Source organism: Dermacentor andersoni, chromosome 2, assembly GCF_023375885.2.
Source record: "Dermacentor andersoni chromosome 2, qqDerAnde1_hic_scaffold, whole genome shotgun sequence".
Lineage (NCBI taxonomy): Eukaryota > Metazoa > Arthropoda > Arachnida > Ixodida > Ixodidae > Dermacentor > Dermacentor andersoni.
In genome coordinates, this window is record NC_092815.1 from 183,708,565 (window position 1) to 183,733,958 (window position 25,394).

General features: G+C 45.4%; 1 protein-coding gene across 2 annotated transcripts in view; it reads right to left on the reverse strand.

Annotated features, from left to right (window-relative positions):
• The window catches only part of bel (ATP-dependent RNA helicase bel), a 76,425-nt gene extending 66,632 nt beyond the window's left edge, over positions 1 to 9,793 (reverse strand). The window contains exons 1-5 of one of the 2 annotated variants that reach the window (XM_050187140.3): positions 7,452 to 9,793; positions 6,125 to 6,170; positions 4,858 to 5,007; positions 3,975 to 4,077; positions 2,375 to 2,575 (exon numbers count right to left, since the gene is read on the reverse strand). In XM_050187140.3, the coding sequence (XP_050043097.1) occupies positions 2,375 to 2,575; positions 3,975 to 4,077; positions 4,858 to 5,007; positions 6,125 to 6,170; positions 7,452 to 7,535 (584 nt within the window). In that variant the 5' untranslated portion in view covers positions 7,536 to 9,793. The remainder of the gene's footprint in view (positions 1 to 2,374; positions 2,576 to 3,974; positions 4,078 to 4,857; positions 5,008 to 6,124; positions 6,171 to 7,451) is intronic. The other variant, XM_050187141.3, reaches the window with a different exon arrangement.
• Between the last annotated feature and the right edge of the window lie 15,601 nt (positions 9,794 to 25,394).

The window sequence follows — 25,394 nt, forward strand, 5'->3', positions numbered from 1 at the left end:
AACAAAAGTTTGAGAGCACAACATAGTCCAGCACGTACCCTGTGAAGAGCTCTACGACAGCACCGACGCCTATGTGAGAGGAGTGACCGCGAGTCATCCAAGTGCAGTCATAGCACACTGCTATGTTACCTCTATGACCAAAACATAGGTCCTCATACAGTGTGGCCACTTTCTGTGCACACTGGCTCATAGCGACCTCGGCCGCTTGCGTGGCAGCAGGTTTCAACGTTTGCTTCAAGTGGCGCTGATAAGTCCGGTGATGCATCCCACGGTGGGACAATCCCATTGCCGCAAATACATCATTCATGGCTGTCTGGCCATTTCCAGTAGACATCATCGCCCGCGTAGCCAAGAGGTTGATGTCGAATGGGTTGCACGTCTTCTTGCCATCAACTCGGGGCGAGCTCCATCCGGCCGCGATGTCTCCACAATTATTGCACACAACAGTCAGCTTCGCTGCGAGGCCGTAGTCGCAATCACCCCTTACTACTTGCGCTGGTTCGTTGCACGTGCCACATGAAGGAGCAAGTTGAGAGAGTTCAGGTTCACTATAATGTAAGGAGCGGTAGGCTGATCTGACGGTGTCGCTGCACCGCTCGCCTCTGCGAAAGGCTCAACCTTCCGTGCCGTTGCCGGTACCGAGGAAAGCCCCTCAAGTGCGGCCTTTCCACGGGCACGCGCCTCGCGCACTTCTCCGACACCGATAACATCGGAGTCTACTCTCACGCGGCCGGAGTCGACATCGCGCGCGTTGTCACGGCAAGCGTCCTCGCGCACCTCGCAGCTGCCGATAGCATCGCTGGTTATCATAACAGAGTCCACGCTGTCAGGGGAAGCAATCCCACGAACACCGCTGTCGCCGATAACATCGGCGTTTACGCTTACACGGCCGGAGTCCACACAGTGCACGTTTTGGGGGGAAGAGTCCTCGGTCACGACGGCGTTATCAGGCAATGTCAGGGCCCGATTGTTCCTCACATGCTCCTGCGGTGCAGTATCAGCTCCAACACGCTTTCTGCCCCTGCCTTTCTTTCATGTACGGCCGAAAGCATGCAGAGATCGGAACTTCGCACCGCCTGGCATAGTCAACCGCACGATCACGTTAGGGAGAACACACGTTCGCAAGCGAAAAACCTTTTCATAATGGCAGCATGTATGTAAAACTAGAGGCGGCGTTGGCAACACAAGCTTCCCTAGCCAATCACAAACTGCCATTTTGGTCATGTGCGCCAACCAACCAATAGACGCACACGCTGCGCATTATTTTGTCGTTGGTTTTTTCGCTCTCGCGTGGTGAGCAGGGTTGCTTACAGAAAAAAATGAAACGCTAGAAACAGGAGCTTTCAAACAAGACCAAAATGGCGGCGGTTGAGCGCGTAGTTCGCGGGCTACGGATGCTTGAAATAGGCGAGTTTAGACTTCAATTTAAAGGTCCGCGTGCGCGGATTCGCAGTTTTGATCTCTTATAACTCATAAAATAAGCGTAATTTTGAAACCAAAAGTTGCAGGTCGGTGCAGAAGGGTCTCGGGAACGCGATAATGAAGAGATTGAAAATGCGGTTTTCGGGCTGATTTTCGTCTTTCAAGTGCCGCGTCCCCCCTTAATAACAATAAAGCTCTGCTCATGCACCAGGTCCCCCCTTAAGCGACATGTACAGTGTTCCGTGACAGTGGCCCCTACCGCAATATTTTGTGTACACTTCACTGCATAACATGGCTCTACTGCGCCGAAACTGAATAAAGAGAACCGGCAATTGTGACATGCAAATAAGACCCTTGCAGGCCCCAAAGTAAATGCAGCCCGGTACTTGGCAGAATAGGCCCAGTGGGTGTGGTTCCTGGTAGGTTTTAATCAATGCGCACTTCTGCAGTTGCTTCACCACCTTCTCTGTGCACGCTTTCTCCCCAATGCTAGTGCGACTGGCCTCTGCAACTTTGTTCGTTTACTGCAAAGTTCAGTCGCTTGTTACAACAAATTGTTAGCTTGCTGCAAAATGCGAGAGCCAATTTTTCCCTGAGCCGTTATATTTACATGGCGGCTACATTCGAATGCAACGTAAGTTGTTGTAACATTAGGAAAGCGAATGGCGCTGTAGCAAATGGGGGCGTAATACATAGGAGTCAATGGGATTTAGGTTGAGGTCACGAAAACATGACATAACAGCCGCAAAAATGCAACAGCAAGGAACCTATCAACAAGGTTTCATTCTATCAGAACTGGCCAAGTTGATACACTCATTATTCGCAGCGCATACAAAGGACAAAAGTGAAAGGAACAACAAACGAGCCGCTTGCCTGTGCCTTTGTTTGTCTGTACTATAACTGCCATTTTATAACAAACTCTGAAGCCAAGACACCAAGCTGTAACATGTACCTTTCTATCCGTTCGTCCCTAGGAAGCGGTCTGGTCCAGTCCTCGTCAACGTCAGCGTTGCGCCGCCCCCCATTGCGGCGGTCCCAGTTGCCGCCACGGTCATCCCGACCCCAGCCGCCGCCGCCACCATCGCGTGAGCCTTCGCGAGGGGCCGCCTCTTGGGCCACTTCATCTGGGCTGCGCCAGTTCGAGCCTCCACCCCTGCAGCAAGGAGTGTCAGTTGAAAGTTTGCAGAGAGCTACACAACATCATGGTTCAGCATAGAGATATTTAAAGGGGCACATGGATTCCATGACAAATATCTGTTATTTACTCTCCAGGCATCTTAAATTTTCAGCAAATATCCAATCTTGTGTGTCGACTGCAAATATGCTATTAGCTTTTCTCCAACTGCATAAAAAGTTTGAATTATGATCTTTGGTGGTGAGTTGCAAAATATGTACGGCAGCAAGACAGTTAAAATTAAGCAAGTGTGTTTTTGAACTTCCAAAGAGTGCAACTTGTAGCACCGTCATTTTAACATCAACTTTAACTTGTCATTTTAACATTTGAGTCTATGTTTTCTAAAATTCTAAAGTTGCAACGGCGTAGGTGGAATTTTCATTGGCGACTTCTATTACATTTCAAAATGGTGCAATGCCTAAAAGACAATTTCATAGTGGTTCTAAATTCAAAGACTCTCCAGCAATCGCCCAGGGAAAAAAAAAAAGCAAAAATGAAAAACTGAGTAGCAGAGTGCCGCTCTCAAATTTGTAACTTGCAAAATATATATATTTTTGGGTGGGCAGGACGATAAAACTAGTACGAGTACAAAAATATACATATGAGGCTATAAAAAACAGGTAGCTTTCTCCAGAAGTGGCATGGAAGGATCATGTTTGACAGGAAAGCAAGCCGGAAAGATTTTTCTTTCAAACCAGGCTAAATTAGCGGGGCTCTGGTGAGGGGTTGTGGAATGGCGAAGAGCACAAAAATGGCTCATTTTCTGTGCTTTTATGGGTGAAACTGAGCATTTTAAGTATAAATATAGCAATTTTTTTCCTACAGACATGACATTTCGACCAATTTTTTGCCAGCAGGTGTCCCACAATATCAGATTAAGAAATCACAGAAATTTAAAACATGACCTGCCACCCCCCCCCCCCCATAAGAGGTAAGAAGTATTAAATGAAATTAAGAGGCTAATGCCCCAGCTTACAAATTCAGCCAGCGTCTACAAATGGACACAAAATTAACGGCAGGCATCACATTTGAGTAGACGCCTAGGTAGACGTCAGCATCAAGAGAGCTTCCAACAATAATTTGGCTAGTTAACTTTTTTAATTACGAACTTAGGCAACGTGACGTAATAGTGAAATTAAAGATGAGGAGTAGTGAAGTTGTGTCTGCTTGGCATAAATCCAAGGACAACAGCACTTTCGAGATATGTGACCCGAAAATGCAATACAAGATACATTGCCGTTCAAGTTTAGCAAAAGCACGCTTCTAACAGTTCGGGACAATCTTCACTAGAACACTACAGCACATATTTAAAGCAGATTTTAACAGCACCATTGACACGGAGCCTATTTGATGACGACACAGGAGAATGTGTACTAACTGGCGTGGTGGGAAAGCATTGTTGCGAACGGGACCATCGTTCCTCTTGTTGCGGCCACCAAAATTTGAAAAATCAGCACCTCCACGGCCACCTCCACGGTCACCTGCACAAAGCAAGAGCCACCCCCAAGCAGGTCATTTTACACCAGCAACCGCTGACGTGTTCGAGTGGCACAGCAAAGAGGAAGATGCAGCATCAAACGGCATAGGGAGTGCAATGCTGCCAAGAGAAATTACATTCACTAGGCACAAAATATATGAAGACCCGCTTTGTTTCAGCAGACAATGACTGTTACCATGACGAATGTGCGCTTGAACACTTGTGGCCTTATTTTGAATTACCCACGCACGTCTACAAGGTTCGGACTTGTTTTCAGCACACAGCTATTAAAAAAAAAATTACTGAAGGCTTTTCAAAACATATGCATAAAAATGTAAAAGGGCGTCACACAAAGCCTGCACAGCTCCAAATCCATCAACGGCAGGCCTGCACACAGTGATACACACTTTGCATGCTCCAGTGGTTTGTGTAATACGATCACTGCTTCCTTCCCACTGCAATGTCACCCATGGCCTTGTTCACAGGTGAATGCAAGCTCTTCTACATTGCACACATCATGGACTGGCTAGATTAATAAAAGATTAATTATTTGCTGCATGCTAAATGAACCTGCACTCCCTAACATAATTATGGAGTTGACAGCAACTCATTAAAAAAGAAAAATGTGGACAAATTTCTGGTCAGTAGTGCTTTAAATACAATGCTAGGCTCACTTTCCCAATGAATGAATGGTCCGGCTCAGCTTCTGAAGCACATCTGCTTTAACGGAAGACTTCTGTAAAGTACGTCACAGAGGCTAAATAAATATGAGGACGACACGCACCCCTGAAGCCGTCCCTTGCTCCCCAGTCGTCACCTCCCTGTGGCTCAGGGTACGATGACTTCTGGTTATAACTCTGGGCGTTCCCCTGAGGAGGACCAGGCAACACAGACCGGTTGTTGCGCAGGTGCGGGGGCACGTAGCGACTTGGGCCTGCAAATTCATTCGGACAGGGAAACTTTTCAAACTGTTGACAAACAACAGTGCGTGCAACACACTACACATCTACAATACTGCACAACCTTTCTTTATTGTCCTACACCTTTCCTTTTGACATACCACGAAATAGAAATACAAAGTTGCGAGGCCTAATTTCATACAAGCTTGATACACATAACTGCAACTTGAATTTCTACTGTGCCTCAACCATCAGAGAACAAAGCCGTAACTACTGCATAAGCTCCAGATGCACCATGTCTGCCGAATATGCATGCCACCACCTCACCACTGCACATAAACGAGTGCTTACAGACCTTTCTACAAATTGCTTTATGGGCACTGCCATTTTCGGGACTGGGCTGCAGAAAGCAACTGCTGGTAACGCTGATGCTAGCTGCAGCAAGCCAGTTCACGACCCTGCACACGGCTGCCACTGCTCAAAGAGCAGCTGTATGGGCAACAATTGTCTAGTCCACAACGCCCATGATTTCTCATTTACAAATACATTTAGCTACACTGTTAACACAACCCTGCAATAAGCTGGGGTTCGCAAAGCAACAATATAACCTCTCCTGCGATAGCCAAAACACTACTGGCAGCAGTCACATCCCAGTTTCCTTCGACATCTTAGCACTGTGTTAACAAGCCTGTGTATTGCCAAAGCTTTAATGAGTACAAAGCAGCTTGGATGGCGACTGTGATGCCCCTAGGTGCATTCGATTCATCCTGCACTTCGCAAACTAGTTGACTGCAGTTTAGTGAAAGTTCTGCGATAGTGCGGGTCAGGCCTTGCACTACCTGCCCCGAGCCCTGCACTACCACTTCAGCAAGTGCGTGGAATTTTGTGCACTCGGTTCTGCGTGACCTGAACTGGGTAAAAGACATGCTGACACTGTGCTACAACAGTGAAACAAATAAGAGGGCGCAGAGCCTCCTCTATTATTTCAGTAAGTGCAGGCAAATCGAATGGACCTTAGACTTGCACTGCAGGCAAGGTAAGCTTCAAAGCATGATCAATTTGGGCAATGATCATTACACAAGACTGCCAGTGTGTGTTGCACAAATGTTAATTTCTAGTTCACATGCAAGCAACAGGTCAAAGATGGCTTACCGGTCTTGTTTCCTTGAGAACCGGAGTTCAAGTCTAGACCAGCAAACTATGGAACGAGAAAAACAAAAACAAACTCCAGAATGCCACAACTTACTGCATGCAACAAAAAATCGCCCTAATTTTATCTTACAACACTTACAGCACCTTCGAATGCAGTATCAAATCATTCAAAACGAAAGAAATAAAATGCGCTTTTGGGGACACGAATCGAGTCGTGCACATGAAACGAGAGAGCACATATGCAGCTCCCTCGGCTAACGTCTTAACAAAAGCGGCTCGTCCTTCGATCCGGCATTGAAATTCGTGTCCCGCAATAACGCTGTTAAGGTTTCAGGTGCACTGCAACAAAAAATAATTGCAACAATAATAAAGGAACAAAATAGCGAAACCAAATAAAATGCTCATGCAAACTTTCAGACACGACAATGGCATGTGCTGAAAACCAAGCACCTGCCATTGCTGCCTCAGCCAATAGTGAACAAGATTTTTTTTTTTTTCTTGAGAGGAACCAAGAGCAAACTAATCAAAGACACCGGTAGCAACGGCTCGGGCGATATTGCCTCGCGAGCTGCCACGGCGATGCAGTCACTACACGCTAGCCACTACGGGAAGAAAACGTAGTACAAATAAGAGGCAAGCAAACTGCAGGTATTCGGCAGCGGCGGCAACTAGCTCTGAGCTGCGCGCGGAAGCGAGCTAATCCAAGCGTGCTCAACACGTCACTCCGCAGGAAACACTCAAAATATCGTCGTCACGTCGCGTTTAAACCTAGAAGCAGTCATCGGTCGGCCGCACGCCAATGGGCGAGAAACGGGGTTGAACTTGCACCAAAGCGCCGAAAGACCTTGAATCGAGCACGAAAAACGGGCGGCCCACGACAACGTGCTCCAATGAAACGGGTCACGCAAAAACGAACAGCGTAAGGACCACTAGCACATGAGGTGACGTTTCGGCGCACTGAATGAAAGCGGAGCTTGCTAAGCCTGAAACCGGCAAGCTGCCGGTGTCACTTTTGGCGAGCGCTCTAAAATAGTCACGAAGGGGCCCTCCCAGAAGAGGGGCCCTAGCCGTGTCAGCATTACCGATCGCAGGGGCAGCCACAGGGGGTTTTGGACCATCGGTCAAGCAAGGCGAGCGCACAGTTGGTCGGCGGCAGCGAAATTTTTCCTCCTCTTCCGACGAAAGCGAACAAAGGTGAATCGAGGGCACGGGCAGGCAGCCTCTCCGCGGGCTTGTCGCTAAGACTAGTTTGCTGTCGTCCTCCTCATGAGAGTTACGCTCTGATCACAAACAGTGGGTGTCACTCGTGAAAGAGAAAGGTTATTACATTGTTGCAGAGGACCCAACACGATGCAAAATCCAGAGGCACGGAAGGATTCCACAACGGTAAACTTTTATCCCAATGCGCCATCTTCTTGACAGAAACACCGTGCTAACGAGAGCTAACCCTAACTTGGAATCCTGCAGTTTGTTTTATGCCGAAATAATAAAAAAAACTGCCCGGTAGAAAAGGCCAAATTGGCTGAAATTTACCTGCTGCTCTAGACCCTTCCCATTTTGGTTGGATTCATTAATCATATTACACAAAACAAATGGATAGTTCACGAATAATACGTGCGACTCAACCACAGGAATAATCAGTTCCTCTTGCAACAAAGCAGAGGCCGCAGTGATGTCATGTCCTTGTATCGCAGTTGTCTTGGCCATATTCGTCTTGGAAAAGTACCAGCCAAATGTGGCGCCACTTACCGAAAAAAAATTACAAATTTATTAATAAATTTTAAAACAGTTAAACATTAAAATTGTATATTGCTGAGTGTACTGTATTATGCTTTTTATTTCATTAATAGAAATATTTCTAGAACTAGACACGTCAGTGGATGTGTTTGTATTATTGAGAGATCACTTTGGCGCTACTATCGCTACGAAAAAAAAAAAAATGGTGTGCTCAGTGCGCGGGGAAATTTGACTTTTCAAATTCGCTAACTCAACGGACGGACGGAAAAATATTAGGAAAGTCACCTGCGAAGTTGCCAGCCCGGGCTCAGGCCACCCGGGCATTATGTGGGGTGAGGCATAGCCTTTCTACCTTTCTACCGCTGCCCGAGCACGCTGGATTGCCCATGGTTGATAGCGGTCGTGTAGATCCGAAATAGTCAGGGCGCTTAGCCATCGCTCCTCGAGAAAGTCTGGTTGTTCTGATCTCTATGCATTGAATGCTGGATCATAAGATGTGTGCCATGTCTGCGTCTTCGTCCTTGTAGAGCTTGCAGCTTGAGCCTAGATATTGTCTGGAATTTGCATATTACACAAAACAAAGGTTCAGGTTTGCAACCGTCTCCTATCTGTTTCTTGCGACCTGTCGAGTTGTTTGTGCGGTAGTCTCGCCCAATAATACAACAGAAAAATTTGTAGTTCTTCCTTTCTTTCTTTTTTTTTCAGTACCTTTGGATACATTCCAAGCATCGCAGAGAAACCTGGAAATCTCACTGTTGTATTTATTTATCATTGAAAAGCGTTCCAATGGATATTTACGCTCTTTTCTTGTCGCGGTTTTCTTTTTTTCCATTCTACAGGGTTCGCCGTAAAACATGGAACATCTTTAGATAACTCAGTCCTGAGCAGCGCTGAATAAATCAGATCGCATATATGCTCTGAGATACTCTCAGGCGTTGTCACGCTAGATGGCTTCGTCTTTATGAATCGTCGTTGACCTTCTGGGTTCGAAATAACATTAATAATTTTACCAATGATATTATTCAAAACTTAACTTACATATTCTCTACGTCGACCATTACGGTATATTTAGTATTAAGTACTTGTTACCCTACCTGCTTATGTAAGGCTGACTACTTTATTACACACTAATTTATTATCGTATTTTTCACATCTCCGATTAGTTTTTTTTTTTTTTTTTATCATATTACCACCCAGTTCGTGGCCTATCCCCCACATGCGCATGCGCAAATCCTATGTAGGCGTCTACGCATGCGCTGTACCGTGGCCCCAAGAGCTGCCGGGCCCCAACGCTTGTGTCCCCCTAATCTAAAACTCTCTAACGAGTTCCCACGAGCGCGATTCGCTTTCCATAATGGTATTTCATTATCCTGTTTCATTCGATTGCCGCTTATCCCAGAACACATAATGGTATTAACTGTGCCTTGGTTGAAGAGTCCGATATTCCGCAGGGAAGCGCACTGCCATTTGCAGTTCATATTTTTCCACAGTTAATGCAAATTTTGATTGTTTTCTTATATATACGAGAGCGAATCGGAATTTTTTATTCCTTTTTATTATTTTTATTTATTTATTTTGTTTACTCAGGCAACATATCCATTTCCAGCGGTGGACCTTTCTTGGACCGATGCTTGGACCGCAGCCCGGCTTTATCTGCCGGTAGCTCCGCGGCACGGCGCTGCGGTCAGTTGTTGAAGATGGCGGTTGTACTTCACACGTTCGCGGCGTGCGAGCAACGAAGTGGGATTCGCGTATACGCAGCAAGGGAGGAACGCCCATCGAAATCCACAGGGAAATGCAGCCCCACGTGTGGGGATAGGTGTCTCGCTTTGAGAAGTGTGAGGTGGTGGCGGTGTGATTTCGCAAAAGGCCGTGAAGGCTTGCATGACAATGACGGTGGTTTAAGCCCGACGAATTCTACCGCAGGGGCATCTCAAATTTGGTGCTGCGATGGGTCAAACCTGCGAACCAGTGGGGACTATGTGGAAAAATAGTGTAAGGTACGTGTAATAGTATGTTATATTTGTAATTACCTGTATGTACCTTATTATGGCTAATAAAAAAAATAGGGGCAAAAACTATGATTCACCCTCGTTTGTCGTGTCGATAAAAAGGGATCGGGTATTGCCTGCGTGTGTCCTATATATATATATATATATATATATATATATATATATATATATATTCATTTGTGCTATTAAATCATGCACAGTTGCCACAGAGAGAGAGGAGCAATGTGCTACACTTGGCGTTGTTCATTCCTTTAATTAATTTATTTAGTTATTCATTTTTTGCCCACTGCGATGATTCTGTGGTTATGACATGCTGCTGCATTCTGATGGGGGCGGTATGCAAGAACGCTCGTGCACAGAGCTTTTGAATACAAGTTAAAGGGACACTAAACGTTAATATTAAGTCAGCGTGGACTTTTGAAATACCATCCCAGAAACATCGAAACGGTTGTTTCATGCGAAGAAGAGACTTATTTTAAGAGAAAATGCGTTCTGAATCGTCCGCGTACCTCTAGCACAGTTCAAATCGCCCGCCCTCCGATCGAGGAGTGGTGACGTCATGGTCTCATAGTGACGTTGCGCCGTCGGTGAGTAAAACGGCGCCCATACACGGCGCTACGGCTTTTCTACGCAAAACGCTAACGCCCGGCCAGAAACAGAGCCAAGACAGAGCCGACAGCAGCGCGAAAACGGAACTATGGTGGTTAGCGGAAGGGAAAGCGCGCGACGATAAGCTGGTTCTTTATTATATGACGCCAACTTTGACGCTCGTTGCAATAGACGACCCTGACAACGACACATTGGCTCGCGATGCTGGGTTCGACTTCAGCGATTTAAGCACTTATGAACGTGACCTGCTGCTGAGGACTCGCGCTGCCTGCGTCGTTGCGTACTACTACGACGGCAAGTGCATGTCATGGCTGTACATATTCGCACATTTGTAGTTTTTCCTTCGTGAAAACCAGGTGCCGCACTCACCGTCCCGTCTTCGACCTGCAGTTGTTATTGCGCTTCGTAGAATGCAGGCAAGACTGACGGAACAGCGCTACGGGAAAGCATTGCTTTGAAAGGCACTCCACACGACTTCAATAAGTCGGCGTTGAACTCGTATAATCCTCTGGACGAAAGTGCAGCGAGCACACTATGCGATTTTCCGGCTCTTTGCCAACGCGCTGTGGCAGAGGTACACCACTTAACCACTTCGAACGGAGAGGTTCACTCGGTGGCACACAGTGATAAGTAACGTTGGATTCGCCTCTGCAACTGCCCTTGGCCAAGTTCCGCGGACCATTCGCGCATCCCACGACATGAAATGGACGCAGCATCCTCGCTGCTTGTTCCAAACGCAAGTTTCGTGAGCCAGCAGAACCAGCGCAGCACGACGCGATAGCGAAACAACTGAAACTCCAAAGGGCGCGCGGCGCAGAGTCGAGCGAAAACAAAACCTTTTGACCACCCATACTACTGAAGGGTAACGTCAAAATGTTATTTTTTCTTAGAATCGAACAGAAGTAGACAAGTAGCATTTTCTGCCGTCTTATAACCTAATGAAATGATCTTTTTAATACGAGTAGTTGAGTACTAGCGACATAAATTATGATGAGGAGTGCCTTCGTCATCGGGCTAGTACCGGAATGTCGCTGGGGGGCCTCAAATCGTGTCATGCGTTTACCTCAATTTCGCGGTTACTAAAGCTCTGTTCGCGATTATATTGACGCCTTAGACGTCCTAGGACATTGCTGTATCACTTTAACTTGACTTCATAGTAACCTTTAGTGGTCCCTTTAAAGGAGATCGAGGATGTTGAAACCGCGAGTGGGTTGGTTAACGACTTGAAACAAATTCTAATCCAAAGTTAGGTTGATTAAATCTTTCGCAGCATGGCAAGAGGTTGACAAGAGGTGACAGTCAATATTGATACGTGTACGTATTTATCTTTATCGGGCGACCACGTTTCACCGCCTAACAAATGTTTTCGCACAGGGTAGGACGCGCCTGCATGTATCGGAAGTTTCTGAAATGTTATCGATAGTTCCATCCGCTGTCTGTCACCAAACCTTGTGTTATCCGATTGCATGTATGCGCGACGCGAATAGTGTAGAACTTTGTGGAACGCACGCGCGTCCCAGCGATTACTGTGCAACATTCGACGACTGATATATAAAAGCTGACGCGCTTGGCCCGCTGATCAGATTTCCGACGATCGCCGATTGTGTTCGCCGGTATCGTTGTGCTTTGAGTGTAACGTGCTTTTGAGGGCATAAGGGTAGAAAGTTAAAATCACCGAAAAGATAAATATATTGGTAGGACAGTGTTTAGCAGCCAGAGATATACTTTCCCTGAGCTGATCCGCAAACGAAGGACCAAAATCTGGCAAACGATAGCATGCCCCTAACAATATTTGTGTGGGAGGTGATGAATATGCGACCCAAATAATTTCGGGTGCCGAGTTTGCGTCAACAACTGAAGATACAATCTTCTTGTTAACTGCGATGAAGACGCTGCCACTACATTTTTCCATTCGATCGCCCCGGTATTGGGGGCGAGCTCCACCACTAGAAAAGCTGGCGCCACCGTCGGCGTGACGTGGCATGCGGGATCACGCGGACACAGCGTCCGCGTCGGCTGCTTCAGAAGCATCGAAGCGAGCTGAAAACGGAAGTTTCAAGTCCCACCTGCGCTGCGGTTCTGATTAAGTGGTGAGGCTTTCCCGCCTTGCGGGTGTCTGCTTGACAACATTTGAAAGCACTATAATAGGTAGTGACTGCCTTTAGAGGCGTGCAGCATGCATGGTAGGCTACTGTTCGGTGCCGCGGTGCCGGACGTACGTACGCAACGGAGCCCGGTGTCAGCCTTATTCACGCGTATAGCCGCAGGACAAGAAGCTGCGTGAAGCTTGGCTCGCGAAAGTTAGAACCGGCAAACAGCCATCGGCTACAACTCCAGTGAGCAGCAAGCACAGACGCAAGGAAGGTAATACGTCGTCGGGGCTGCGATGTTCGGTGAGTAGCACAAAGCGCACACCGAGACGCTCGCCCGCGCGCTGCCCGGCTAATGTCATGAAGTTTTGGTCTATGAACTCGTTGATGCTAGATACTGGCAAGTTCACATTAATGGAAAGGGAACTTGGGAAATAATGATATTTAAACGTCCAAGACCTTAGAAAAAGAAAGGTTCAATCATCGCGACGGGACATCCCAAGTCGCCCTGGTACGTGTCGAAGTCCGTAGTTATAACGAAATTATTTTTGAACAGCTCTGATAGTTTCCACGCAACACTGGTTACTTATGTGCTGTCAAATGCTCATATGCTGCTGCCTAAAGCTCACGGCACGATGCGAAAACGCGCTCCGAAAGGGAAGCATTGTGCGCACACATGGATGCAGGTGCGTAGTCGGTCACCGAGAACCCGTGCGATCGCTGTATTGAGGCCTCATTCTGCTATACTCCATTTAGTTATACAGACAGCCCACTATAACAACATATTTCACATGGCTTGCTCACAGCGTTTGCCTACCTTTCACGCAATAAGCCGGTTCGGGAGACTTCATTGAGGTGACCGTGCGCAGTGGCGTCCACTGTATACTTATTCGGTAAGGAGATAGCCTCTGTAAATGATTGTGTGCTTTCAGTTGGCCCAAGGTTATTATTTCAAGAATAAATTAGTTCCCTCGTTTTGTGAGTACTTACAGAAATGTTGAGGAGGGCTGCCGCGTGGTGTTTTTATTGAGCGCCGTAATTATAAGGCGAAACCTGTGAGGAGCGCGCCGCGTGATCCCTCGTAGCAAGGCAGCCGCTTCCGACAGATTGCGACTCCCTAAGTCCTCACCCCCAATATGTTGTACTGTTTGATGTCTTTGAAAACTCATTTGTTATGTATTTCGGGATTTAGCCATGTTCTGTTAGCACAAGAATGTCAGAAAAACTATATTCTAGAAAAGAGCGCAGTAGATCGCGTTTAAGCAGAAAATTGCGTATGTTAGTAAATGACAACTGATGTGGATATGATTACACCGAGGAATGAGGCTTGTTGTTAACGCGTAAGCATTTTTTCTTCTGTAGCTGTCTGGCGCATATGTCACGACTGTGTTAGATGCCTTACAGTATGTATGTGTCCATGCGTAGCTAGCTTATCGGCATTTAACTTTAAGGGTTTTTTTCTGCGCCTTTGGAATCACCATCAACTTTTCCTTTGAAAAGCGGACGAGTTGGAACCTATCCATTCTTGGGCAGTGCACACACAAACGAAACACGAGAAAGACACGACAAGCACTGGTCTAACAGCTGTGTAACAACTTCACAGCTTTATAGGTCTTGTTTCATATTTTTGCCGTTTAATTTGCCATTTTATGTCCATTGTTGACCTTGTTGACCTGGAAAATTTTTGGCTATACCGAAGTTACGACATAGTACTCAGCATGAAACAATGCTTTAAAACCACTGTGCTGTTCACTTGCCGCATCACGCCAATGTGTCATTTTGATCTGACCTCTCTATCGGAAGTAGTGTTCACCCAGTACAAACTTAGATATGACGAGGACATAACCACACACGCAAACCGTGCGAAGTTGAAAGCTCAGTCACTTTATTACAAGAACTGGTTCTGCCTCCGCCATTTTTCCACACTTCTTAGACTGTTTAAAGGCTTCATCAAATACCGTAGTTGCTAATATGTCGGGAAATGTTCGCTGTCAAATGACTTGAATTGTTGATGTCAGAGAGCGTAAGTGAAAGACAGTGTACTAACTTGAAACTGCTACAATGGTGTTGTCCCGACCTCTTGAACTGCCACGACGGCCAATTTTCTGGGAAACCACAGTAGTAGTCGGAAGAATGGCAGTCAGAATGGGGTTTATGAAAACTCCATCCAAACGCTGCAAGACATTTTACGGCAGGCCTGGCACTGTTGGTAAATTTTTGATGCTCTGAGCTAGTTCGATGTCATCTTTTTGTTGCATTTTTCTATATTTCTGTTTCTTGATTAATAGGATAGTCGCACAGGCTTTCTTAGAAGCCATTGCTTCAATAGGTGTTTCCTAGAAAGATGAATGTTGGTTGTCTATTTATTTATTTATTTATTTATTGTACATACTTTCAAGGCCGGCAGGCACAACAGAAAGGAGTGGTAGAGTACATTATTTGCAGAACGAGAGAATAAAAAAAAATAATGAAGGAACTATAAGGCACTTTGAACAGCAAGCTTGAAGTTGGTGCTGTCACAAATGGTGACTAAGGAGGCGGGAAGGCGGTTCCATTCAGTGGCGGTTCTTGGTAAGAATGAAGAATGGTATAAATTAGTGCGGCAAGATGGCACTTCAACTTTGTATTGATGATCGATGCGAGATGAGATGTAACTGGGTCTGGTGAAGAGATTTTCTTTCAAGAAAGGATTGAGGTAGTATATTTTATGAAAAAGACAAAGGCGAGAATGCTTGCGACGTAGTGAAAGGTCAGGTAGATCTAACGTTTTTTTCATGGATGTTACGCTAGAATGACGTGAATAATTAGAGAGGATAAAGCGCGCTGCGCGGTTCTGAATGCTTTCAAGTGAATTAATGAGATTGGAATGAGCAGGGTCCCATATGGCACACGCATATTCTAATTTTGGACGGACGAGCGTTTTGAACATGGTAAGCTTTAGTGAGGTCGGAGCGGATGCAAAGTTACGTCTTAGATAACCTAATGTTCGGTTAGCATTGTTAGTGATATATTCAACATGCATGTTCCACGAAAGATTGCTAGTAATATGCAGGCCAAGATACTTATAAGAGTTAACAACCGACAGGACAGTACCATTAATAGAATAGGGGGGCGGATCAGAAGGGGTAGAGCGGCAGGAGACACGCATATGTTTGCATTTATTTGTGTTAAGCTGCATTTGCCATTTGTTACACCAATTTGATACACTAACCAGATCATCTTGAAGCTTACTGGAATCATTAAGGTTAGTTATTTTGTGGTAGATGACGCAGTCGTCCGCGAACAGCCTAATGATTGAGTTAGAGATACAGTCAGGAAGGTCATTAATATAGATGAGAAAAAGCAGGGGCCCCAGTACGGATCCTTGCGGTACACCGGAGGTAACTGAACAAGGTCTAGAGGTATAATTATTAGCGGTTACATACTGGGTCCTGTTAGAGAGAAAATCCTTAATCCATGCAAATATGTTTGGGTCAATATTAAGAAGAGAAAGTTTGAAAATAAGTAAATCATGAGAAACAGAATCAAAAGCTCGCGAGAAGTCCAGAAATACACAGTCAGTATCAAGTTGCTGATCTACATTAATAAACAAGTCATTGGTAAAAGACAAGAGTTGGGTTTCGCAGGAAAAGAATTTTCTAAATCCATGTTGTGCGTTGTTAAAGAAAGAATTCATCTCGAGGAAATTAATGAGGTGTGAATAAATTATGTGCTCTAATATTTTACATGGAATGCATGTCAATGAAATTGGTCGATAATTATTGGAGGAATGAGTGTCACCTGATTTATGGACCGGAACCACCTTTCCCACCTTCCAGTCTTTGGGCAGGGTAGAAAGCTGTAGGGACTGGTCAAAAATCTTTGATAAAATAACACATGAAAAAACTTCAGTACACTTTAGCATTTTTGAATTAATGAAGTCGGGACCACAGGATGAAGAAATTTTTTGATTTCTGATAAGTTTGCCAATGCCAATCCAGTCAAGCGAGATAGGATCCATAGGCGGAAAACTTGGGGACGATAAGAATGGAAAATTTGGCTGTACTGATCGCTGAAAAAATGACGAGAAGGTATTATTCAGAATTTCGCAGCACTCGTGAGTTGGAACTGGCACGTCTGATTGGATTAATTGAAGAACATTCTTTTTAGTACCTGCAACAATAGACCAAAACTTCCGTGGGTTAGAAACCAGAAACGAGGGCAGAGTATTGTTTAGGAATGTGTTTTTGGCACTGGCTGTTGCCGCACAATATTCACTGGCAATGCGGTGATATCGAGACCAATGATCAGGATGATTTGTAGCTTTAGCGCGGCGAAACACCCGTTTTTTTTTGTTGCGCAGGCGCTTTAGTGCATTATTAAACCATGGTGATCGGGGGTTAGAAGGCACTCTTCTTTTAGGTATGTAGCGGTCAATTATCGATAGAAGTTTGTTTTTATAGAGAGACCAGTTTTCATCAACTGTTCGTTGCGAAAAGTTCCTTAAGTAGTTCGTAATGAAAGACTCAAATTCGGCTGTTATTGACGAGGCATCAGCTCTGTTGTAATCTAGTATAATCTTTGAGCTTTTTTTAGTAGTAACATGCGCGTTAAGAGTGAAATGGATCATTACATGGTCGCTTATACCTTGCAGGAAAGTTAGAGGTGAAACCAAGTTGGGGGCAGTGGTAAGAATGAGATCCAGGATATTGGCAGAAGTCAGTGTAGTGCGCGTGGGGTAGTGTACAAGTTGAATAAGGTTAAAATCGCGGCACAGGTCCAAAAATTCTAAAAATTGAGGACAACTCTGTTTCACAACTACGCCATCCTTCGACCACACAACATTGGGAAAATATCTACTTCGCACTCAAAAAAATCCCTATGTGATGTTTGGCCAGCAGGCCTACATGACACGTTGTGATTTATATGCTTATAATTCTAAGGCAGTGTTTTTGGTACTTAGTGCAGAAACTTCAGTCACATTTTTTATTAAAATTCGCTGAAAATCGCTGTGCCTGGTGTCGTATCATTTGTGTGAACCCGACATATTTGACAGGCACTCCTGTTGTGTACTTGTGCTTGTATGTGCTATGGCATCAGACTAATTAGTTGATTTGCTTTGCACACTTCAGCCAAACATCATCAAACAGAGCTTCACTTGAGTACTTAGCTGTCCCTGTGACTGTACTAGTGTAGAGGTATGTACCAATGACATAATGCTTGTTGATTGGGATGACAGTAGAGTAAGAGGCACATCTGTGGCAAACAGGTAAAGCATACATATTGAGAATGTTAGCATTGTAAGGAAGAAAAAGTGCGCCGTGCAGAGCTCCGCACCCGGATCGCCAGCGCTACTGAAGTGGGGCTCGGGCTAGACAATGTTCCTGTGTGACTGGCTAAGCCTACGCTGTTCCGTCTTCCTGTCGGCGTCCTTCGTGTCGTCCACAGTCGTGTCGGACTTCTTTCCCATAATTGGTGGAGGCTTGCTGTGTCTCCTCCAATCTTGGAATTGCGCAGCCGGACTCTCCCTGCCATCATGACCACCGAAAGCGCCACGAGCTTACCGCCACCTGCTACCCAGTCCACCGTATGCCCCGGCACATTCCGCCAGCGGGACCCTCCCATCTTCAGTGGCAATGACGACCACGACGTTGATGACTGGCTCTCATCATACGAACGCGTCAGTCTGAACAACAAATGGGATGACATCACGAAATTGACCACCGTCCCTTTCTACCTCACCGGAATTGCCCACTTGTGGTTTGCCCACTTGTGGCATGCTGATGGACACAAAAAAAATCTCATAAGTGTTATAAGTTTTCTGGAACTTCCTTTACTCTTACCTTGAACAGTTGAATGTCCTTAATTGCCCTTATATAGGTGGGAGAATGAGATGTTCTGTGTTAATCTAGCAGCTTTTCTCTGGACATTTGCAGTTGCTTTCTCTTAGATGACGTGATAAACCTAACTAATACTTATAAAGTAGCACTGATTTCTTATACACATCATGCGAAGTAATATGCTTTTATCAGTGTTAAGTGTCATTCCACAGCAACCTTATTATTCACGATACTACACGGGTTAGTTTCAAACGTGTTGAATGTGCTTTGAATTTAATGTTACCCTTTCTTTTTCTTCTTTTTTCCCAGAAAACTATTAAGAGGTATAGACTTTGTATTTATGTGTGCTTTGTTGGGGCCAAGACCGCAAAGCGACATGTCTTTATTTTGTGCATGCCTCCTCGGGCAGATGGCTCTAAGCAACTGTCTGCTGACAGCATGTGTATTCGTCACTTATACGTGCTTATGTACTTAAAGAAACGAGCAATAAAGAAATATACCTCAGTTTTGCACGTCACCCCATTGTCTTGTTTAACTCGTAGCTTCTCAGCAGCTACGCAGCATAGCTCGGCTAGTCCTGTGATAACAGAGCGACGTGACTGAGTTGGCTATCTTGTGCGCATTTCTTCCGTGTTAAACCCGTCGCACGTGTGCCGATAAGCGATACATCATGCCTACATAAACCCTTGTTTTTTGTGCAATAAAGGAATCTTGCAAAAGCTGCTGCTGCGTCCACATCGGTTATTACAGTCCAGGCATTTCAAATTGCCGGCATCGTCCCCTGCTCGGCAAAGCACATGTCTGTAGTGAACGCTTCGTAAGCATCGGACGCTTTTGCAGTGACACCGTATTGAAATACTTGCTGCAAACTACAGAGAACTAGAAAATTCGAGTTCACTATACTGCAAACTGATGCAAAAAAATAGTTTCTGTTTCGGTTTTCTGCTGATCGAAGCGCCACCTGCTTTCTGTAGGAAAGGTGTCATGGCTTCTTCCTGTCATGGCGTCTTCCCAGACTTTCAGAGTTGAAGTAGCGTGGCTCGAAGCTTTCTTGTGCTGTTATTCACTGCAGAGTGCTATTAAATATATATGTGTCTACGCTACAAACCTTTTGGGAACCTCTAGGAAGTCTTGCATCGATACTTGTGCGAATCTTTGTATACGCGTCATACTGGGAGGTAAGCAAACCGTCACTGTCTCCTGCGCCAACTTGCCGTGACCTTCGTGGCAAGGCCAACATGTATTGTTAATCTTAATTAATGGCATGCTTTACAGGCATAAGGCTGCATATGACCAACATTGTCCTTCTTTCAGCGCATGACGAAAAGTGAAATTCAAACCCCAGTTATTGCTTCAGTTCTCGTTTGACTTCGGTTCTTTAAGAACAAGGAGCGTTTAACAACCACCACTTCCATATTTCCTGGAATTTCTGGAAAGGTGTGCATTTGTGAGCACAATTCGTGGTCATAAACCATCACTCAATGGCTAGTGTCTATGGGCCGTCACGTCTGCTGTAGCATCATTGCAGATCTCACATAAGAAGGAAAAAAGCCGCAAGCAAGACCAAGCAACATATAATGTGGGATAAGTTTTTTCTTCTCAGACCTAAACACGGGAAAACTCTTTCAATGCTACGAAACTGAACTGCTCATTTTTATTTTCACCTTTGCCTGCTCTGTGAGCTATGGACGATTTTTACTGGTTTTCGTTGGCCCAACAGGGAGCGTCTTCAAGACCTGAGCTTCAGAGAGCACCCAGATGCTGAGCAATTAAACTCTCGTGTGCTAGATGTCCGTACGTTACTGCGCCGTTTCACTCCCCAGAGCACGCATAGAGCAAGTTTTCAGCGTCACTGCTGATGTCTTAATACAAGAACTAGAGTATATGACTGGTGAAATTTTTAAAAAGCGATTGTGAGTAAAGCTAAGCAATATGAAGGGCTGCAGAGGACACATTAAATGTGCCTGGCCAGCTTCTGAATACGGTATCTGTGTAATGTTATAAAAGTTCAGAGGACATGTAGTAGCCTCCAAATAACTGGTTACATTTGAGTAGTTCCTCCACTACTTTCACGGAGCAGTAATGGTTAACTGTGATAAATTACATTTTTGTGTGAGGTAATTGTAATTGATACCCACCGTAGTGGCTTAGCGGCTGTGGTGTTGCGCTGCTAAGCAAAAGGTCGCGCGATCAAATCCCGGCCGCGGCGGCCGCATTTTCATGGGGGCGAAATGCAAAAAGGCATTGTAAAGGTCAGTAATGCATTGGGGGCACGTTAAAGATTCCCAAGGGTTAAAATTAATCCGGAGTCCACCACTACGGCGTGCCTCATAATCAGACCATGGTTTTGGCGCGTGAAACCCCGGAATGCAATTATTTACAATTAGTTACGTTTTTTCCTGTAACATGTACAAGTCGGCATATAAGCCTGTGACTTAAAGGGGTACTTAAACGCTTTTTGAAGATAATAAAACATTTTCGATCTGGTAACAAGGCTCCGGAGAGCATGTGAGCCAAATATTATTGCACTGCATGCTGAAAAGGAAGTTACAATCTCATGTCAAAAATAGTAAAAGGTCGCTTGCTCTCGCTTCCGCAATGTCATTTAATTTTATTTATTTGTTGTTTCAGGCATACAGCTGTGTCAGGTGCTACAGCAAAAGGCAGTATTCTTGCCTGACGAAGGCTGCAGCACCCAGAGCATGTTGACACTCTGCAGCAAACAACAGCACAAGTGTTACAATTTTCAAAATATGATAACATATCAAAACAATAAAGGATTCGAATCTTAATCAGAACATGTTAAAAAAGGAAAACAAAACAATAACATTGAGGTACATAAGGAAGTTATACAATGAAGCAGCGAAGAAAATACGTTTTGAGAGATTTCTTGAACGTCAAGCTTGATTTCGAGGTTTGCAATTGTTCCAGGATTGTGGGATTATTGTTTAGTAACGTCGATATTTGAAAGTCTAACGCCTGTTTCCCATAGTTCGTGCGAGGAAGCGGTATAGAGATTGGGTCATGTCTGAGATTACACGGAGTTTCTTTGGTGGCGAAGGTCTGATTAAACTCTATGTGATCAGCTTGACGGAGACGGAACGCCTCGAGCGATAGTTTATGCAAAAACAGGTGGTCTATATGGAGTATGCCAAGCTTATCAAAAAACGGTTTAGTATGTGCAAGAACAGGTAGGTTACAAACTGCCCTTACGGCTCTTTTCTTCAGCCTATATAGTGACATAAGGTTAATTTTGGTAGTGGTTCCCTAAACCAGAAGGGAATAGTGTAAACGAGAGTGTATTAGTGTGTAATATAGCTGTTTCTTTAAACTCGTTGGAATAAGATGCTTTCACATGTTAATCATTCCCGTCGCTCTACGAATGTCGGCTCTGACGGTCTCTACATGAATGGACCAATACAGGTTTTCGTTAAACCACACGCCTAAAAATTTTACTCACTTCGTATTTTCTATAATACGCCCTCCAAGCTTTAACTCGTAGTGGCCCATCAGCTGCTTTCCTGTAGGTCTAAATATGACATACTTAGTTTTTTTCGCAGTTCAGTTGTGTTCTATTTGGATTTAGCCAACAGTTGAGGTCCCCCATCCATCTATTGGCAGCGTTAAATGGTTCTTGAATGTTATGATCAGAGAAGAAAACGCTGGTGTCATCTGCATACAAAGTTATGCACGGTGTGTTTGGGATGTTAACAATATTGTCATCCGACGTGAAATAGAAGCCGCATCTCCTGTCACGACCCCAACCCATGGCCCCGACAATTGCCAGGCGACCGTCTCATTGATACAGTCCGTCGTGCGCCAAGAATTGGCCAACGTTGGCTTGACCAACGTCTGCTCAGTTAATCGGCCTGGCTACACTCCGTCCAGCACTGTCATACGCACCCGCAGCCTGAATGCCCCAACGCGGTATCGCAACCCGGCCGAATGGCGTGCTCCAGACGACAGGCCTATATGCTTCACTAGTGGCCGTATCGGCCATATTTCACGTCACTGCCGGTCTTCGTGGAATTCGACCCCCTGGTCCTACCACCCATCCCACGGCCATCACGCTGCTCCCCGGTTCGCCCCGGAAACGCAGCCAGCAAATTCTGGCGACACTTCTTGTCCTACCCGCTCTAGCCGCTCTCCTTCGCCACGTCGCCGCTTCTCCCGATCGCCCCCATCTCGCCGATCACCGTCCCCTAGTTCCTTCCGGCGCACCCTTCCGGAAAACTAAGGGGTGCGGCACCTGGAGGTGCTGCCAAACCGACCCGACGCAAAAATCCTCTTTTGACCTTGCCCACACATCGGAACCTCATTAACGTGAACGTGGATGGTGTACCTGTTACGGCTCTGATTGACACTGGCGCGCACGTATCTGTGATGAATGCTCAGCTTCGGAATCGTCTCAAGAGAGTCCTCACTCCTACTCCTTCGCCTGTGGTCCAAGTCGCCGACGGTGAAACACCAGCCGTTATTGGCATGTGTCCGGCTCGCGTGAGTGTCGCCGGACATCATACTTCTGTTTTATTTTATGTACTAGAGCACTGCCCTCACGACCTCATCCTGGGCCTTGACTTTCTGTCTACACCTTCCGCTTTGATAGACTATTCTGCTGGAGTTGTGCAACTCGCTCTACCTGCTGCTATTGACCCTCCCGATAGTGCTCCGATACGGCTATGTTCCACGGCGCATATTCGCCTCCCTCACCATGCCGTTACCTACATAGGTGTCTCCCCCATTCCACCTGTCCCAGACGGTGACTACATCGTATCTCCTAATCCGGATGCCCTGCTCTCGCATAACGTCGCTTTCCCTCACACCGTCGTTACCATTTTGGACAACACATCCTGCCTTCCGCTTGTGAACTTTGGACTCTGTACACAAGTACTCCCGCGCGGAATATCCCTGGCGCAAATAACGCCAGCCAGAGACTACCACATTTCGGTTTTAACTTGTGACAGCTCCTCGTGTTCAACGCTTGCTTCGCCCCCTGTCCCTTCCGATTTGAATGCCCTAACAAAAATGATTGCTCCCGACCTTGCTCCCCAGCGTGCTCAAGAACTGCGTTGCTTCCTTGCCTCATACTGGGACATATTCGACCTTCGAGAACGCCCTCTAGGACAAACATCTGTCGTAAAACATCGAATAAACACCGGCGATGCGAGCCCGATCCATCGGCGACCCTACCGCGTCTCGCCTACTGAGCGACATATCATCCAACACGAAGTTGACAAGATGCTTTCACGAGACATCATCGAACCTTCTTGTAGCCCATGGGCATCCCCTGTTGTACTAGTTAAAAAGAAGGACAACAATTGGCGATTTTGCGTCGATTATCGACACCTCAACACGGTAACAAAGAAAGACGTCTATCTGCTACCACGCATTGACGATGCCCTGGATTGCCTGCATTGAGCACAATATTTTTCGTCCATCTACCTTCGCTCCAGCTACTGGCAAATTGCCGTCGATGACATGGACCGCGAGAAGACAGCTTTTATTACTCCCGATGGCCTGTATCAATATCATTAGTATAGAGAAGAAACAAAGTTGGGCCTAGGATTGAGCCCTGAGGAACACCGCAGTTTAAATCAAGAAGTTGGGACTTAGAATCTTTAAGGCAAACAAACTGCTTACGGGAGCTGAGATAGTTCTTAATTAAAGCATATGCTACACTTCTTATGCCATACCAGGGTTACTTTCGGAGCAAAATATCGTGATTAATAGAGTCAAAAGCCTTTCGAAAATCCAGAAACACTCCAATAGTGTAAGTATGCTTTTCAAAGTTCTTAATTAAGTGGTCTTTCGCATGCAAAAGCGCTTGCTCAGTAGACTTTTGTTTTTGAAACCCGAATTGTGCTGGTACTATTGCTTTGTTTTTTGTCAAGTGCCCAACTATTCTTTTATTTAAAATACGTTCAGGGATTTTAGAAAAGAATAGGAAGGACTGAGATGGGTCTGAAATTATTGAGGTTATCTAACGCACCCCCCTTATGCAGTGCCACTACTCTCGCAATTTTTCATGAGCACGGGAAATTCACCAGTCGATAAGACGAGGTTGCAGATATGCGAAAGCGGGTGACATATTACTTGCGCTACACTCTTTATAGGCTTTGTACTTATTTCGTCCGCTCCGCATCCACAATTATTCTTTAGTGTAGATATGACGTCTGTTATCTCGGCTGGGCTTGTAGGGTACAGGAATATAGTGGGCATATCAGAACATCTATTGTATGCCTCACATCGGCCTACAGGAGCATCGCTACACTGCGCAGCAGAAACCTGGAAATGCGAGTCAAATTTGTTGGCTAGGCATTCCCCTGATAATGTTATCCCGTCGATAACTATTGATTGAGAACAGTTCGCTTTGTTGCCTGTCATTAATTCTCGAAATGTTCTTCAAAGCAGAGAAGGATTGTTTGCAGCCGCAGTAAACTTATTCAGATAGTACTCGCTTTTAGCCTTCTTCATTTTAGAGTTTGTTTTATTCCGAAGCTGCTTGTAGGCTTGCAGGACGTGTGGATCTTTCGTTTTATTGAATGTTTCAAATAACTTTTTACGGCGTTCAATTTCTTTATATAGTTCGTAGGAAACCCGAGGCATTCTAATTTTTCGGTGCGTTTTGTGCGTTTCTAGTGGGAAACAAATGTCGTAAATTTCTTTAAAGAGCGCTAAAAGCTTGCTGTAAACCTGGTCAACATTTTGTTGTCTCTCTATTACACTCCAATCGGTGTTAGTTACAAGCTCGTGGAACTTCATGATGTTATTGTCACTTATTTTTCTACTTGCTCTAGCTTCTTTGCCATTCTGCGAAACACTACGATGGTTAGAGCGCGGTATAATGCAAAAGATTGGTAAGTTGTCACTGATGCCGCTAGATAATACGCCTGAGACCATTTCATCACTTAAATGGTTCGTTATACACAAGTCTAACAGTGTACTTGTTTCGACATTAATTCTTGTTGGCGCCTCGATTAAACTCCGACAGCCATACGAGTGA